The sequence below is a fragment of the Antrostomus carolinensis genome, unplaced genomic scaffold (genome assembly GCF_000700745.2).
Source record: "Antrostomus carolinensis isolate BGI_N321 unplaced genomic scaffold, ASM70074v2 scaffold18397, whole genome shotgun sequence".
NCBI lineage: Eukaryota > Metazoa > Chordata > Aves > Caprimulgiformes > Caprimulgidae > Antrostomus > Antrostomus carolinensis.
Genome location: NW_010326841.1, coordinates 5,740 through 23,051, shown reverse-complemented (window position 1 = coordinate 23,051; position 17,312 = coordinate 5,740). Strand labels below are relative to the sequence as shown.

At 37.9% G+C, this 17,312-nt stretch overlaps 1 protein-coding gene across 1 annotated transcript; it reads left to right on the top strand.

Annotated features, from left to right (window-relative positions):
- Positions 1-2,715: 2,715 nt before the first annotated feature.
- Positions 2,716-16,848, top strand: CUNH5orf22 (chromosome unknown C5orf22 homolog; the record flags this gene model as incomplete). Its single annotated transcript, XM_029085893.1, has 8 exons — positions 2,716-2,861; positions 4,025-4,174; positions 7,731-8,193; positions 10,278-10,340; positions 12,529-12,650; positions 13,548-13,614; positions 14,944-15,083; positions 16,479-16,848. Coding segments are annotated over 8 exons (1,272 nt in total), but the record flags the coding sequence as incomplete, so codon positions are not given.
- Positions 16,849-17,312: the final 464 nt, after the last annotated feature.

The following is a 17,312-nucleotide window of genomic DNA, read 5'->3' as shown; positions in this document are numbered from 1 at the left end:
CGCTCCCTCGGGCACGGTCCCGCCTGCACCGCTGACACTTAACCAAGTTCAGTGCCCAGGTGACCTGAATTGCCTTCCCGATTCAGTGATTAAAGTTAATTAATGCCACGATCGCATTTTGGCATCTTTTTAAGCAATTATTGCAGCTCTTCCTCCCTCCCTCCCTCCCTGTCATAGTTGCTATAGATAAAAGGAAATAATACCTCCCTACCTACATGACACTGCTCTGAGCATTAGCTAGGCACTAGTGCAGTACTTGGAAACTCTCCACAGCGTATGACATGTCAACAGCAAACTGGTAAATACAGCAATTGACTGCTACTTAATGAGAAATGTTAAATTTGGAACTTTCCTTTTTTAGGTAAGTAATTGAAAAAGGAAGTGAAGAAGGAATTGCTTTTGAGCTGCTGCTTCTGGTTTCCTGTATGGTTTGTTTATAGTAACATAAGCTGAGGCCTTAGTCCTAAGTAAGCAGATTCTTTACTAGGTTCTATGCAAACAGAACATTTTAGTGTAATAAAGTTCATTAAAGAGAAAATAATGTTCTGAATTTGTAAGTAAATAGTTTAATGCAGACTATTCTTGCTAAGACTCACTGAAATATATAATGGCCTCAGGTTGCACCAGAGGAGGTTTAGATTGGGTATTAGGAAAAGTTTCTTTACCCAAAGGGTTGTCAGGCAATGGAACAGGCTGCCCAGGGAAATGATGGAGCCACCATCCCTGGAGGCGTTCAAAAAACATGTAGACATGGCACTTCAGGACATGGTTTAGTGGGCATGCTGGTGTTGGGTCGACGGTTGGACTTAATGATTCTATGATTCTGTGCTATGATAGCTCATTTTTCATGGTAACCAAGGGCTTAAGAGTGTCATTGTGATAGGAATACTGAGATAGTAACTATTAATGATTCTTCTTAGTCTCTATACTTCTGTTTTCAGTTAGCTTAACAAAGTCTATTCATACTGTTGCCGAAAAACTCAGAATAAAGAACTTATCGACACCAATGTGATGTAGATAAGCAGACACTTCTTTATTGACGGCCGGGTGCGCAGGGGAATGCTCTCGCCAACAACGCCCACCAAGCCCCAAAAACGTACATCTTATATAGAACTTATTCATGCATATCCATTAAGTATTCATACATAAAAAAAAAAAAATGGCAAATCAGTAACAATACTAAATGTATGTGCTCTGTTTGCAGTACATGTGTGTATATGGATTGGTCTGTCTTGCATAAAACATAAATGGCTTTTCATCCCAAAGTGTAAGAACTTCACAGAAACTTTATATATAGTCCTTTGCTGACACTGATATTCCTCTAGGGCAAGTTCTCACTAGATGCATCGAGCACTGATTAATAATAACAGCTGATGTAAAGGAAATTTTATTCTTAATCCAAAGCAGGAGAACTTGCAAGGTTAGAGATCTTGGTCTCTCGTGTCTTGCCCCATCCACTCCTAGTCTCACAATTTGTAGTAACACTTACCTGAAATATAGCTTTAATTTTAATTGCTAAGATTGTAGGTTGTTCAGGTAGGTCAGATTACTTCCTTTTTTCTAAAGGAGTAAAAGTCATGGATCAGGGAACCCCTGTTATTTTGATCTTGTTTTATCTACTATTACAGTAGTATACATATTACTACATATGTAGTGGGTAAATGAGGAATTTATTCCTAGACAGACGGAATACAGTCCACATTTCAGCTCTCAGTCACGTTTTATGGTTATGCCCATGCAATACACAGGATTTGTCATCTTAATCAGTTTTATGCCAAAAATGTAGCTCAGTTTCTATTGTAACGTAGAGATCACGTGTAATTTTTGTTGCCCAGTCCTTTCACAGTCTTCACATTCCCTGTATAATAGGGCTGTGATTCACAGCCCTTGCTGGATTTGTTCTGGCAGCTAAAGCAGTTACTGTCCCATAACTGTGGGAGGCTCCACGTACTGCAGTTCAGCGTAAGAGGTGTGATGAATCAGCCATCAGTTTTTTCATTTTATCACCCTATATTATTGCACTTCAGTGGTTTCCTATGCTATAAATTGATTAGTTGCCTCATCTCCTGTTTCTCACACCTTTGAATGAAGACCCTCAGCAGGCGATAAGTTTGGGCAGTTGAGAAAGGTAGTCCCTTTATTCCAGCTACTAAGTCACGTAGGGATTAGGAATTAAGCCCTTTCTGCAAGGTGGATAGGTTTAAAGATAAGCTAAAGTTTAAATCATGATGGGGTCAGTTTTCACTCTGTATCAGTTAACTTATAAAACACAAGTAATGAAATATTTTTATCTCCACAGCACCCATGCATGGTGAAGAAGCTTTATAGCATGGAGAAAGCAATACAGGGACAGTGTTCTGCAGAAGAGGAAAGACATTCCTGGGGTTCAGTTTTAAATGAAAAAAAATAGGAACTGAGTCAAATGATTAGTGAGAAGCGCTACAGCAAACAAGACTTCCTATAAAGAAGGAAAGAGGGAGTAGAGCTGTGATGCTTCAGCAGCGTCTTGTGTGAAACACTTGGGCTCATAAAGATTACAGTTCATGAGCTGTCTTGCCACTGGAGTTGTTTCCCCTTTGTATTGTTTTCTGTCTCCTCCTCCTTCTACTCCAAATTCTAAAGGCATAAGTGTGGGACTAGTGTTTTTGCTGTTGGAGTGTGGCATTTTTCAGCCCACTGGTTAAAACTGAAATATTTTTATTTGTGTTGTTTTAGGTGCTGCCTTTCATCTATCGTGCCATTGGTTCAAAGCATCTTCCTGACAATAACATCAGCTTTGTTCATCTTGATTCCCATCCAGACCTTCTTATTCCTGTGAATATGCCTGCAGACACGGTATTTGACAAAGAAGCTCTTTTTAAGTAAGTCCTGGGTACTGCATCAGAACACTGTACGTCCACTTCTTGCAGCCTTTGATTTACAGTGAACATTGGTATGAATGCGTTGAAGTATGAACAAAAGAGATGTAAGTCAGGTTCAAATTTTATCTTTTGTCTTTTCACTCTTGCTGAAAACTTTATTTTTTTGAATGGGAAAAATTACGTTTTGTGAATGTGGTAAAATGTTTATGTTGCATATCAAGCCATTTAAGACATATGAATTCCCTTTGCTTAGTTGTTCAGTAGTTATATAATGTTATTAGCCCAAGTAGTTCCTCTGGGTAGCAGGAGAGCACTCTGAGTGGATGCTTTGTCTGAAGAGTTTTAAAACAGCCTTTCTCCCTTCACACCGAAACATTGACTTTGGGATTGAAATGACATGGTGAATATGTGAAGTTGAACAAGATTTTCCTTGATCATTAAGACCAATGTGTTCCCTGAACTTCTTAGGTAGGTAGGTAACAAACCACAGAGTGATCTCTGCTGTTGTCTTTCTCTTCCTGTTTTAAAATAATTATTGATTGTTTCAATATTATGGTGGTTTACAGCAATGACAAGCTGATCCAATTGGTCTGTAAGTACTTGACATCCTACCCAGAGTCAATATTTTGTTATCTCTGTCGGTTGAATAAGAAGTTTTGTGGGCTATATCGTACACCTAAAAAAATAAGGTGTTGATAATGTGGAAGGGTGCTAATCTGTAGATGCTGATTGACTCACTTTAATAACTGAGATTATATTTAAAATCTACTTAGAGCAGTTTATAATAAAATAATCTCATTAGGTCAGTTTGAAGTTATTTAGAATAGTGTTGGTGATGCTCCTTGCACCTTCCTCTGATATATCAAGAGAAAAAGGACAACAAATCCATGTAGTGTGTAATGGAAGTGCCATGCTAAGAGTGAAGCTGATTGCAGTCTATAATCCTAGCTTTTAAAAATCTACTATAGACATTTTTAGTCTATTTTACGAATAAATATTTCCCTCTTTTTCTTTCTTTGATGATGTGACCCTTACACAGAGCACTAATTTCAGATGATTAGCATGGGGGTTTTCAAGATGTGGAAGATGTTCGTGGTGTTCTTGACTATGTTTTACTTACAGGGAAGTAAGTGTTATCTCCTGCCTTTCTCCATTCATTGCAGTGAATTAAGTATTGAGAACTGGATTATGCCTGCTGTTTATGCTGGCCATATTTCTCAAGTCATATGGCTTCACCCACCGTGGGCTCAGCAGATCTCAGAAGGAAAACACAATTTTTTAATTGGGAAAGACATGTTAACAACTACAATCAGGTAATTTGTCTGCTGTCTTATACTAGTGATATAAAAGCTATCTCTATAGCTTTTCACAGGCATTTTTTTGTATTCTTGGATAAAGATGAAAATTTAATTTTTATTTGTGATTTTCTTGGGACCTCATGTGACTGTTTGAATGGCACAGTAAAAATTGTGCCTTACTTGTTTTTTTTATAGGTAACTAGCTATTCACATTTCACTTCAGCTACCCAGGTTTTAAATTAGTTCCACTCATTAAAGTGAAAAAATCTCAGAAAACAGTCATTTTTAACAGAGGATTTAGGTAACAAAGAGCAGCAATTAGATCCTCTTCAGCCTTCCCTTATCAGGATGAAACAAACTCAGTTCCCTCAGCTTCTCCTTGTTCATCACGTGCTCTGGCCCTGTAATCACCCTAGTGACCCTCTGTTACATCTTCAGTTTATTGATATCTCTTTTGTCCCGGGGGCCCAAATCTGGACAGATTATTCCAAATGTGACCTCACTCGTGCTGAATAAGAGGAGAAATCTGTTCCTGTGGCCTTTGAGCTATGCTTTTGCGAATACAATGAAATTTTGTGATTAATCTTTATTGCTCCAGGGGTGTACTGCTCACTCATACTCAGGTTGCTTTCTACGGGGACTACCAGTTCCTATTCTGCAGGTCCTTGCTTGTCTGTGCCAACCCTGTACTGCTGCACGGGGTTAATTCTGTCCCAGGTACAGGACTTTGTATTTATCTTAGTTTAATTTAGTGAGATTCCTGTAGGCTGTTCCTCTAGGCTGTCTGTCATTCAGGAGGCCAGCCCTACCTCCTCGTGTATCAGCTACTCTCCTAAGTTTGGTGCTGCCTGTAAACTTTCTAAGACTGCATTGCTGAGGCCTTTAATGAAGTTGTCAAAGCAGTAACAATCCCTGAGGAACAGCTAGCTGTCAGTGAGACCTGGAACCATTGATCACCACTATGGAACTGTTGGTCTAGCCAGTTTTTCACCCACCTTATACTCCACCCAATGAGTACATATCAAGGATTATATACATATGATCATATGATGATAGATATTAAATAATTTTAAACATCAGGGTTACCTAATTTTCAACTTTATCAATAGTGCATCCATTATTTTCTCTACCAGTTACAATTATTGATAGGAGATCCTTCTTGCTTTACCATTCAGTCATAGAATGCCACATTCTAACCAAACTCCTAGTACAGTCTAAAAAATTAAATAAATAATAAAGCAATGAGGTCACTTTGATAAAACTGGCCTGAAATAAAAAGAGGATACTACTATTTAGCAAATGTTACAAAATTTGTAATTACTTTTTGCATGATTCTATCTCATGGTAACATACTTAAGAAAACTATGTGTTTTAAAACAAACTTTTTTTACTATTCTGGATTGAAAGAGAGAGAGGAGTCACATACGGGCTATGTGAGGAGAAAAATCACTTGCTCTGCTTTGATTCTGTACTCCTGTGTAGCTATTTTCAGCTAGTTCCTTTGATAAGTTTCCCTTCAGGGTGTGCTTACATGGTTAAATGCAATATGACTGACTGACCCGTAAAGTTCAGAGGTTTGTGTTCAGTAAAGTTGTAAGAAAACAAAATTGGACAGAAAGCGAAGTGCAGCTTTTATTTTATTTTCTAAATGGAACCTAAAGGTACCAATCAGGACAGTTTTTTACTAGCAAGATCAAAGATCTTGCTAGTAAAATTTTTGTTTGGTATCAGCCATGGTTCTGGGTTTGTTTTGTGGGTTTGGTTTTGTTGTTGTTGGGGTTTTTTTTGGTGGGTTTTGGGTTTTTTTGAAATTAGTCTACTAGTCAAGCACTGAAACAGGTACACAGGCAGATGGTGAATTCTCTTTCATAAGTCCTTTGATAAAGTCAAAAGTCAGGGGGACAAGGCCCTAAGCAGCCTCATCTGGCTTTGAAGTTAGTTCTGCTTCGATCAGATGGTTGACTAGAGACTTCTAGATGTCTCTTCCAATCTTAATCATTCTGTGGTTCAGGTTCCGGTCAGAGCCCCTCCTCATTCTGCAGGACAAAGTCCATGGCAGTTTCACAGTCACTGTATTCACTGCCTTGTGATTTTGTACAACTTGAATAGATGTTTACAAATCATATCTCTTGTCAGCATATCAGAATAAATCTTTTGAAGCAAGTTTAACAAGACAGCAGAGAAATGCTTTGTTTTACCATTTTAAATAAAACACTAAAGCTCTAAAATTGTGAATCTGAAGCCTAAAGAAAACCTAAATAATAAGACAGAAATTGATGGTTTCAATTACATTTAGCCATGAGAACGAGCACACATACAGAAATACTTCGTGGTGGCCAAATAGCTCTCCCACAGATCCTCTAGTTGCCTTAGCAGTCTTGAAAACAGCATTTCAAGCTGCCTTTTGATGACAGTCAAGTTCCTTTTCTTCAGATTCTAGGCTTACAGAAATCATGAAGGAAGGAAGGGAAGGAGTCCTCAGAACGATGAACTTCCTAAAAGTTTTGTTAACAACAGGCGGCTGGATAGGCAATAGGGTTAGTGTCTCACTAAGGGAAAGGCTTTAGCATAAGCTCATGTTGAACCCTGGAGAATTTCTGAGAAGACACCCTGTGAATGGCCCATCAACAAGATGAAGTTGTGATCCAGGCTCTCATTTTAGCAAGCTCAGGATAATCCAGCCACAAGACACTGGGAAACTAAGATTCAAATTTCATCTGCTTTATGAAATTATTTGTCATTGTGGTTGATTGAAGGTGATGCCCTGTAATCGAATGAGGCCTTAACACGAGTGAGCAGAAGTTCACACTTCTTAAGCTTATTTTTTAATCTGAATTTATGATGCTTAAGGTTTAATGTACTGAAATACAGCTTAAAAATTATATTCTTTAAATTTTCACTGTTTCACTGTAACCAGAGTTTTTAGCATTGTTGGTTTTGGTTGGTTGGTTGTTTTTTAGCTTATTTTTTTTAATTAACTGGATTCCTTTTAGATGTAGCTATTCATCCTTAAGTTACTGGCTCTCCCCCACTTAGAATAGGGAATCTATATTGGTGGTAAAAAAGGTAAATGGTACCCATTAATTCATAATATTTTACTTCTACTAAGTCAATATATCCATGGGTTTAAGGTTCTCAAACACAGCTAACAGAATTTTCCTTAAAAATTAGGCGATCCAAGACAAAATATCCATAGCTTTGCAGTCTTATATCCCATAATATTGATAATATCTTGTTAAATTCTAGGTGTTTTCTTTAAAAGTAATTCAGTGGCAAATTAATCTTAGTAGCGTATAATGTCGAATATTTTTCTTATCCATTAAAACCTTGTAGGGCTATCATAAAAAATACACAGAGATTTTTAATATATTTATTCAGCAATAAAGAAGTAGAAAAAACTTCAATTTAAAAACCTTTGGATTAAAATAAATTATTTTATGTACATAGTTTTATTGCTTCTGTTAACCCATCAAAAGTCTATTCATTCTTCTTGGGATCCCAAAAGTGTACATGCTTTTTTCTGAGCTCTTTGCAAAGATGTATATTAACTGTGAGTTATTGTCAATTGTAGGGTTACAGGTACAGATCATTACTTTTTAAGTGATGGTCTTTATGTCCCTGCTGATCAGCTAGAAAACCTGAAGCCTTTAAATTTACACGTCATTCTCATCAATCCCACTGAAGCATCAAACAGTGGGGAAAAAAATGGCGAAGTACCACATGCTAAGAGAATGAAGCTAAATACAGATGACACAGCAAGCACCACTTCTCCCTCTTCATCAGTGGCTCCTGGTGACCTTGATCACAGCACCCTAAATGTGAAGAAAAAGGAAGTACAAAATGAAAATGCCCTGAACAGGGCAGAAACCTTGTCAGAGTTCTCAGCTTCGGCCTCGCTAAGAAACAATGAATGCTCAATAAGAGAAGTTGTTAAAGATGTCTGCCAAGCCCTGCAGAAAGGGGATGCGTATGTTTTGGACATTGACTTAGATTTTTTTTCAGTTAAAAATCCATTCAAAGAAATGTACACCCAGGTAAGCATGACAATGGAGAGGCCTCTTACTATTCACCAGAGAGTACCAGTCCTAGCATTTATGTCTAAGGAGAAACTTTAATCTAAAATAAATTAGCAGATCAGCTGATCATGATTAATAGTAACATTTGTAGGAGAGACATTCTAAAGGAGTGTACGCTCCACAGAATCACAACAACCCCGTAGGGGTAGATCCTTACATTTGAAATCTACATTGAGTGCACATTCAGGCTCAGAAGTATATGGCTCACTTCTGCTTTTTGCTTGGGGCATAAAAGCTGTGCTTGGGTTTCCAAAGGTAACGTTCCAGATACCTACAGCAAGATTCATCAGGGGGAGATGACAGATTCTACCATTTTTTACCCCCTGTAACATGCTGTTGGAAAGCCACAACGGTATCAGGAGACTGCCTTTCAAAAGTCATGGTGGTGGTGATGATCCAAAAAATGGTAACTTGTTCTGAGGAGAGAGGCTGTTACCCTCATTTCCTTTGTCTGGAGTGCTGAGTGTAAGGATGAGCAAGCAGCTGTTGTCTCTGAGGCCGTGGCTTTGAGCTCAAGACTCTGCCTTGTCTTCCATTTATAACTTGGCTGCACCGCAAAGGTAGCTCATCTGTATAATCATAAATATGTAGATCCTCAAAGGTGCAAAGCAGTTAGCACCTTTAGCTTTTCATGTCAAGTTAGCCTTTCTTGACATGAACAGGGCTTTTAGGAGATAACTAATCTGCCCTGAAAATTGAGTGTGGCATTTAGGTTTACAAATTCTTCTGCAATATCCTGACTCTTTTTAGCATTTAAATCTCTCTTTTAACACTGTTTTAACTTCAACTACGCTGGAGATCGTCTGGCATGTTTGAGTTTCAGCTAGATGACTGCTTCCTTGTTCACTGTAAAGAAGTTCATATAGTGTCCCTGACCTCTGTTAGCTTCTGACATTCAGTATTTATGATCACAGTATCTTCAGAAACTCTGCAACGCCAGTTGTTCTGAATCACAAAGAGAAGCATATAGCAGAGGGGGAGCACGGCAGGGGTCTTGCCATATAAAAATAGAATTCAGTACCCCTCTTAGGGGTATTTCAAGAATTAGGGCTTGAAATACATTCTGAATAAAATAATGGAGGAGTTTTTTTGAGGGGGTTATTTGGCTAGTTTTTTGGCAGGGTGATGGGGTGTGGTGTTTTGTTTCTTGTGGGTTTTTTTGATTTTGTGTTATAGGTTCTTAGTTCTGGGAAATGCTTTCAGAAGTGGACTTGTGCAGAGTGTGCAGTGTACCTTTTTTGATAAAATGTTTTCATTTGCAGTTAATATTTCTTAACTGTGTTCCCTCTATTGTAAATTATGATAATTCCATCTAAAAATTTTTCCCAATTTAACACTTGAAATTAAAGAATCTAAGGAAAAGCTAAAAAGCAAATGTAGTTCACCAATCCAGATAGTATTGTCCTCCCACCAAAAAATTCTAAAATCCAAAACATTGCCCTAAAGATGTTATGTATTTCTGTAAATATTGAATAGTTTACCCTTCCTTTCTTCTTCTGCTCTGAAAAATTGATGCCTTCACCTTTTTCATGCTGTTCAGTAAATAATGAGATTTGTTTATCCTTAATTAATTAAACCTAAATATTATCAAGGAGAAGGGCTGACAAGCCCCTTTAGTAGTTTACTTGTGGACTTGTTGGCCAACCAGCTTGAAGCCTTTACTTGTGCTGTTTCCCTAGAATCGTACTCTCCTGTTGGTTTTGTCTGCGTGAATCTGCTGTCTCAGTTTTGCTCAGCGTCTCACTGGAATCTTAGTTCTGTAACATTTAACTAACAGTCTGTAAATATTTAGTTTTTAAATCTGTTCTTGAAGCCAAGTTTAAATTTAAGCAATTGCAAAAGGTTTGGCTGAGGCCATGAAGTATTGCTATCCTAAGCCTCACTGTCTCTTCCTCACCTACAGTTCTAGAGAGTTGCTTGCAGTACTAGAGTAGATGAATGATTCTGGTGACCAGATTCTTTTTTTGAAGAATGAAGAATTTGAGGATCTTGTTTCTTGTTTGAAGAGTCTAATTTTTTGCCTCTTTTTTTCTTTTTCAAAGACAGAATATGAGCTTTTGCAAGAGTTGTATAATTTCAAGAAGCCTCATGGAAATGCAACAGAGGTATGACATTTTCTTGTGGGATATATGAGGGAATGATTCTTTTGATTTACCCAGTAAAAATTAGTTACAACAAGGGAGGAACCTATGAAAGGTACTTAATTAAGTGATCTCCAGTTAGGCTATGAACATGCTGAATGCTAATCAGCACCATCTTAGGAATTCTTTCCTATTAAATGTTTTGGTTAAACGTATGAATTGCATAAATATTTAGTATGACTGTGAAAATTAATTTCTTGAAATAAGTGGTAATTGACAAGGAAGAAATGAAAATATAATGACTTGTCTACATGCTTGTTCTTTTTATGGCTCAACAGGGCTTTGCTTTGGGGTTTTTTTGTTTGGTTTGGGGTTTTTTGGTGGTTTGTGTTTTGTTTTCCCCCTCCAAGCTCTTTCCTTCTTTGCCCTAGTTGCTTTTCTTTGATAGTCAGAACTGTGCTGAATACCTAACTGGTATTTTACCTATTTATTTAGATGTAGAAAGGACAGTATTATACCATTGTAATTTAATTTTCATTTTATGCATTGTACACTCTGAATCATGGAAATGTAAGCCTGCTGTAGGTGCCAAAGTAATCATTCAGCCCTGAACCCAAACCATGGAGATAGCCATATTAATGGTCATTACACCAAGTAATTTCTAAACAAGATCTTGTCTCTGCTTTTGTAATCTCATCTGAACACTATTACAAAGAGATTCAACACATATAATCATGACAGATTAATAAATCCTAATTAGTATGCGTGTATGAGGAAATTGAGATATGTGTAAGGTTGTCAAATTTATTTGCATATATCTTAGTCAGCAATGAAAACCAGTACCTATTTAAAAGGCAGTACATGTAAAAAGGGTAAATGCTTGTGATTCAAGTGCTCAATATTATTTCAGGACATGTTATTTACAAAAGCCAATAAATTTAGAGGAGGGAACTGAAATGGTTAGCAGACAGAGTGAGTAATGAATAGGTATAGAACTGAACAACAGAAGACTAGATTCATGGATGGTTTTATAGTGACAGTCAAATTAAAGGGTTTGAAGGTAGAAAGCTAGTGAACTTGGTGTTTTTTGAAGTTTCAGAAAATATCCTAGAAGTCTAGTGTCTTAAAATCTGGTTTTGTAGTTCCCAAGTAAGGTCAGATGTACATTTCTGTCATACTAAAAGATAATAGTGTGGTGTTTGGGACTCATTTTTTTTTAGTTTTGCTTCTTAAGTAATATAGAGGGGGATCCTTAAAGTTAGTTACTGGTGCTGCTTAGGAAAGGATCTTATTCATACCCCAGGATAGGATCATAAAGCTGTACTTCATGAATGGTTGATACCCTCAGCTCCTCTTAAAAATGAGCCCAGAGTTGACATGGCCAAAAGAAGCAGCATCTGTTGCATGATACAGGCAGCAGAATCCTAAGAGGGAATTATTATGTTCTTAATTGTTACCCATCTATTCCCATGTGCCTTTTAATAATTTTTCTTCACACATTGCTGCATTTTTAATACTAAAGATGTCAAGCATTGCTTTTCATTTGATATGTTATGCAGGATCTCTTTCTGCAAACGTTTGTGTGTACAACTGTATTCATGTGTGTAGCTTCACTCCAAGGAGACTGCCTCTTTATGTGTTCTGAACTTTTAAAGAAAGAGCATAAACCTTTGCAGGATCAGAGCAATAACTGACATTTTAAATTAATTCCATGGTTTTTTAGGCACTCAGAGTTGAAACAACCTCAAAGCATCAAATAGTCCATTTTGTTTTGTTTTTCTGAAAACGAATTTGATGTAATAATATTAATTTTTTTTTAAGCTTAAAAAAATAAATTATCCTTTCATTATTAGGATATAAAGCTTGTTCTCATCTGAGCATTTCAGTGCTATAGAAACAAATCCAACAATTAGTCATGTACAGTTTCTTAGCTTTCTCTGGTGTATTCTGCCAGAATGTAAATGTGGCTTTTTTTTATTTGTTGTGGGAAAGACAGAGCAAAGAGAGGTAATTTATTCTGAAGATATAACAGCTTCTGCAGGTATTCATTCTTATCCTCTTGAAAAGAGGTTCTGTAGTAATGAATTAGCTGTTTCTGATTCCCGACTTCAGTAGATCAGTCATTTCAGAATTTAAATCATAGGGTAAGCCATGACATTCTTACCTTTTTTTTTTTCCCCTAACATACTTGTTTATATGTGCTTATTTAAAGGAGGGCTTGCTGGATTGTGTTGAAAACCGTGTTCATCAACTAGAAGATCTGGAAGCAGCATTTGCTGATTTGTGTGACAGTGATGATGAAGAGACCCTACAGAAGTGGGCTTCATATCCTGGGTAGGAGATTTCTAAATGGCTTAAAATGCAAACAGTAGTTTGGGAACTGATTCACCCAGCACTTTCCTAACAAAAAAAGGAGAGGCTGGATAGGATCTATGCAAGGCTATGATTTTTGCTTTAGTTCTAGAGGAGAAAGAGTCCGACAAAACAAAAGTAAAGGCATTTTACTCTCTTCAGTGACATGGTAAGCCTTCCAAGATGAGCCTTGTACAGCTTCATTCAGATTCTGTTGTCTGTGGAGAAAGACACCTTTAGTGACTAAAAATTTAGTGATCTGTGTGAAGCAGCACTCTCAAAAAAGCAAAAACTACAGAGGATGTGGAGAAGGGCTACTTTGGTGCTCCCGAAGGTTCTGCTTTCTGTTGAAAAATAGAAGTGAATGAAAGGCTGTACGTGAGCAACAGTGTCCACAAGACATCTCAGCAGCTTCCACTATGCTTTTAAACTAAATGTTTTCAGCTGAAAAGAAACAGCAAAAGTCCAAGCTTTTCCTTGGTAGAAAAATCACTTATTTACCCCATCAAATGCAGCATTTACTGCCAGACCTGTGTAAGTGACCACAAACATTTCTTATCGAATTCATATGACTTAGAGCTGCTACAACAGCTTCTCTCCAGGTCTGCCCTAAAAGAAGTGCAAAGAGGTCTTGCCAGAGACAGGCATGAGTATAAGGACTTTCTAAGAAAGACCTGGTGAAACAGTACAATAGTGCTGGTAATTTCCCTTTTTCTCAGGTGCAAGATGACACAGAGGGGCAAATTTCATTTTCAAATCATAGGCTATGCTAGCTTCTACTTTCTTTTTTTATCTCTCTTTTTTTTTTTAACCACTTAAGGTAAATATATGTGTCTCTGCCTGTTGATGTAACAAGTGTTGGTTTTGTTTTAACTCCAGAATGAAGCCACTTGTTCAACTAGTTCACAGTTTGAAAACCAGGATGGAAAGCCCAGACTACGAAATGGTAGGTGACTAGGTAAATGAGCAGACAGTAGACAGATTTCAAAAGCATAGCTTCAACAGGGAGGGAAGAGATCATGCTTCATTTCAGACTTGCTTCTTGATTCAGGACTTTGTGATATTTTGGTAGTTTTCCTTTTTTTTAATGTCTTATTACTTAGGCCAGATTGGTTCGTTTGTTTGGTTTTCGGTTTTGGGTTTTTTCCTCCCCAACGCTTCTAAAATTGTACTTTGCTTGTCTGTATTTAGGCAACATTAATGTGATCTTTCAGGACTGTGACATCACAGGCTGCTTCATGTGAAGGATGGTTTCATTTCACCAGGGTCTGTTGATGCACTTTATAGAACTTAAGGTACTACTTTGTAGAATGTAAGACCTATCATCTTCGAGGGCTGCAGCATTCTCTGAATTCATAAGAGAGGTACATTGTACTGGAGATAATGAAACAATCCATACAACCTCCAGAATTTTATTCTTTTTGTTTAAAGAACAAGTTGGGGGGAAAAAAAACAAAACACAACTCTTAATGCCTGACGAGTTGTAAGTTACCTATTGGCCTAGGGACAGTATCTTAGAGACTTTTTACACAGTTACATATCAATATTGATATAAGCAGCTCTGCAGAGAAGGACCTTGGAGTCCTGGTGGACAGCAAGTTAACCATGAGCCAGCAACATGCCCTCATGGCCAAGAAGGCCAATGTTATCCTGGGGTGCATTAAGAAGAGTGTGGCCAGCAGGTCGAGGGAAGTTCTCCTTCCTCTCTACTGTGCCCTAGTGAGGCCACATCTGGGGTACTGTGTCCAGTTCTGGGCTCTCCAGTTCAAGAAAGACAAGGAGCTACTGGAGAGAGTCCAGTGGAGAGCTACAAAGATGGTTAGGGGACTGGAGCATCATTCTGATGAGGCAAGGCTGAGAGACCTGGGTCTGTTTAGCTTGGAGAAGACAGAGGGGATCTTACCAATGCTTATAAATATGTAAAGGGTGGGTGTCAAGAGGATGGGGCCAGACTCTTTTCAGTGGTGCCCAGTGACAGGACAAGGAGTAGCAGGCACAAATTGGAACACAGGAAGTTCCATCTGAAGATGAGGGAAAACTTCTTTACTGTGAGGGTGCCAGAGCACTGGGACAGGCTGCCCAGAGAGGGTGTGGAGTCTCCTCTGGAGATATTCAGAGCCCACCTGGATGCAGTCCTGTGCAACCTGCTGTAGGTGAGCCTGCTTTGGCAGGGGGGGTTGGACTAGATGATCTCAAGAGGTCCCTTCCAACCCCTACCATTCTGTGATCAATAATTCATCAATAGAGATTATATCTCTCTTTAATTTACATGTAGGTCCATCAAGCTGGTTTGACCTGTGATTATATGGAGCTTCCTCACCATGTTAGCACTGCAGAGGAGATCGAAGGCCTCATACAATCCATTAAACTTCTACTAAAAGATATGCCTAAGCCCACACTTGTGACAGTTGCTCGGTAAGGTTATCTAGATACTTTTACTTTAAAACTCTCGGACTGTGCTTATGAAGCTAAATGCTTCCCTCAATATAGCACTGGTTGGCACATCTTAAATTCTGTCTTAAAGTGGAAGCCTTATAGTGTAGTGAAAATTGACATGTGAAAATCTTGTTCATAAAGCAGTGACAATGTCTACACAGCAAAGGGGAGGTTCTGTGCTGATGTCCAGTTTCATTGGGCTAGCACAGATTTCAAAAGCAGTGGAAACACAATGACTTAATGAGCTTCAGCACAGGGTATATAAAGCCTGTGATGAGGCCTTGTGTGTGTTGAGATTGATAAGCTGTCACTGGGGTTCATGCATCTCCACAAATTTTATTACTTGTGCTAGTTACAAGAGCAGAGCTAGCTTGGACAAGCCTGCGTGGGCTAAAGTCACACTCTCTTTATTCTCTTGCTCTAGGGTTTATTGTAGTACAGGTAAGATTTCTGTTTTCAGTGAAACTTCTGATGGAGGTGGTTTTCATCTAACAGGCCAAAAGGGATTTATATTCTAGAAAGCTCTAGTAAAGCTTTGTATGGGGAAAAAGTTACACTTTCTAGGACTGTAAAGGTGTTATTTGGGAGAACAGGATGGAGTTTGAGGCCAGGGACCTAGGAGAACCAGGGATCTATCAGAAAACTTAATTTGAAGACCACAGTGTATCTGTTCACAAATTGTTGTAAGTTAATCACTTAAGAAATACTAAGTGTCCCCTTAAAGAGCAGGCAACAATAGCAGAAGCTGACATGAAATTATTTTTGTCAACAAGAAATAGTATGGCTAATACCTACAATAAAAGAAAACTATATTTCCTGTGCCAGCTGCAGGGTTATCATCCACTGTTGCACAGAAAACAGAATCATTTATGTAGATCTTGGCAGATATAAAATCCAAGAATTGTCAGCTCTGCATTTTTACTAGTATCTGTTTGCAGTTCATTAACAGATACTGTAAATAACGCTATATCCCAGGGATTGTGAAGATTTGTTGAATTTCAAGTTCCCTAGTGATTTTACTAGTAGCATTTGAAATTCTAAATCTTAAATTTCCACCAGTCCTTTAATTAGATCGTTTGGTTGAACTTTGACTGCCAACATGTTCTGTGTCAGAGTCAGGGAGAGAGTAGAATTGGAGGGATGAATAGGTCACATTTCTAATCTGCTCCAGACTTTCTATTCAACTTCAGGCAAACTGTTACCATTGAAAGTAGTGAGGAGAAGCACAGCTCTAGGCTTTGAAGGGATACTGGGAGGCAGAACTCAGCAGTTTGCAGGTAGCTTCAGCCTAGGCACAGAGCATTAAAAGAATATGAAATGTGGTCATGGTAGTGATATCTGTACTCTCATGTTTTTTTCAATTCCTTGTTACAGATCAAGTTTGGATGACTATTGCCCTTCAGAGCAGGTTGACATCATTCAAGAGAAGGTTCTCAATTTATTAGGTTCAGTGTATGGCACTCTGGATGTGCACTTAGATTACTCAAACACCTAATCTTCTTTGTGACCTTTCTTCAGGTATTGCCCTCTAATGCAGTGGATTATTTTAAATTGCATATTAGCTATGGTTGCAAGGGGAAAAATACTGTTATTTCAGCAGGTGGCACTAGAACCCAAGCTGACAAAGAGCTAGTTTTTGAGTTGCATTGCTTTTTCCACGTTAGCGGCATCTGAGCTGTTACCTGTTTGGCTTTGTTCAGATTAGTTCTGTCATTGTTATTTTTGCTGTCTTGTCTCTTAAAATTGGTGCAAGATTAACTATTTTTTGTCCATAACATGTATTTTTTTCATTTGATTTATTTAAGTGTCTGTAAAAAAAATAATAATATATATAACTTCTTAAAATAAATGGATTTCTTTTATGTAATTAAACTTTTTTGATGGAATTTGGTAACACGTGTTTGTGAGTTGCATTGTACCTTTTGAAAAATTATCTCAATAATGCCATTAAGACATTAGATTTATACATAGTGATCTTTCTTAACTGCTGTGCTCGAAATGACCAGGGATCCCCCTATCATTTTTCTAGAGCAGCTTATGGCTTCCTCCCCCATCCACAGAATATCATTTATACTCCACTGCATTAATATTGTCTTATTTTGCCTTGGAGTATTTCCTTGGTGACTCAGATAATATCCCTGATGTACAGACACTGGCATGGTATTTTCATTTTTACATGTTTTTGAGGATAAAAAGCATGCATGCATG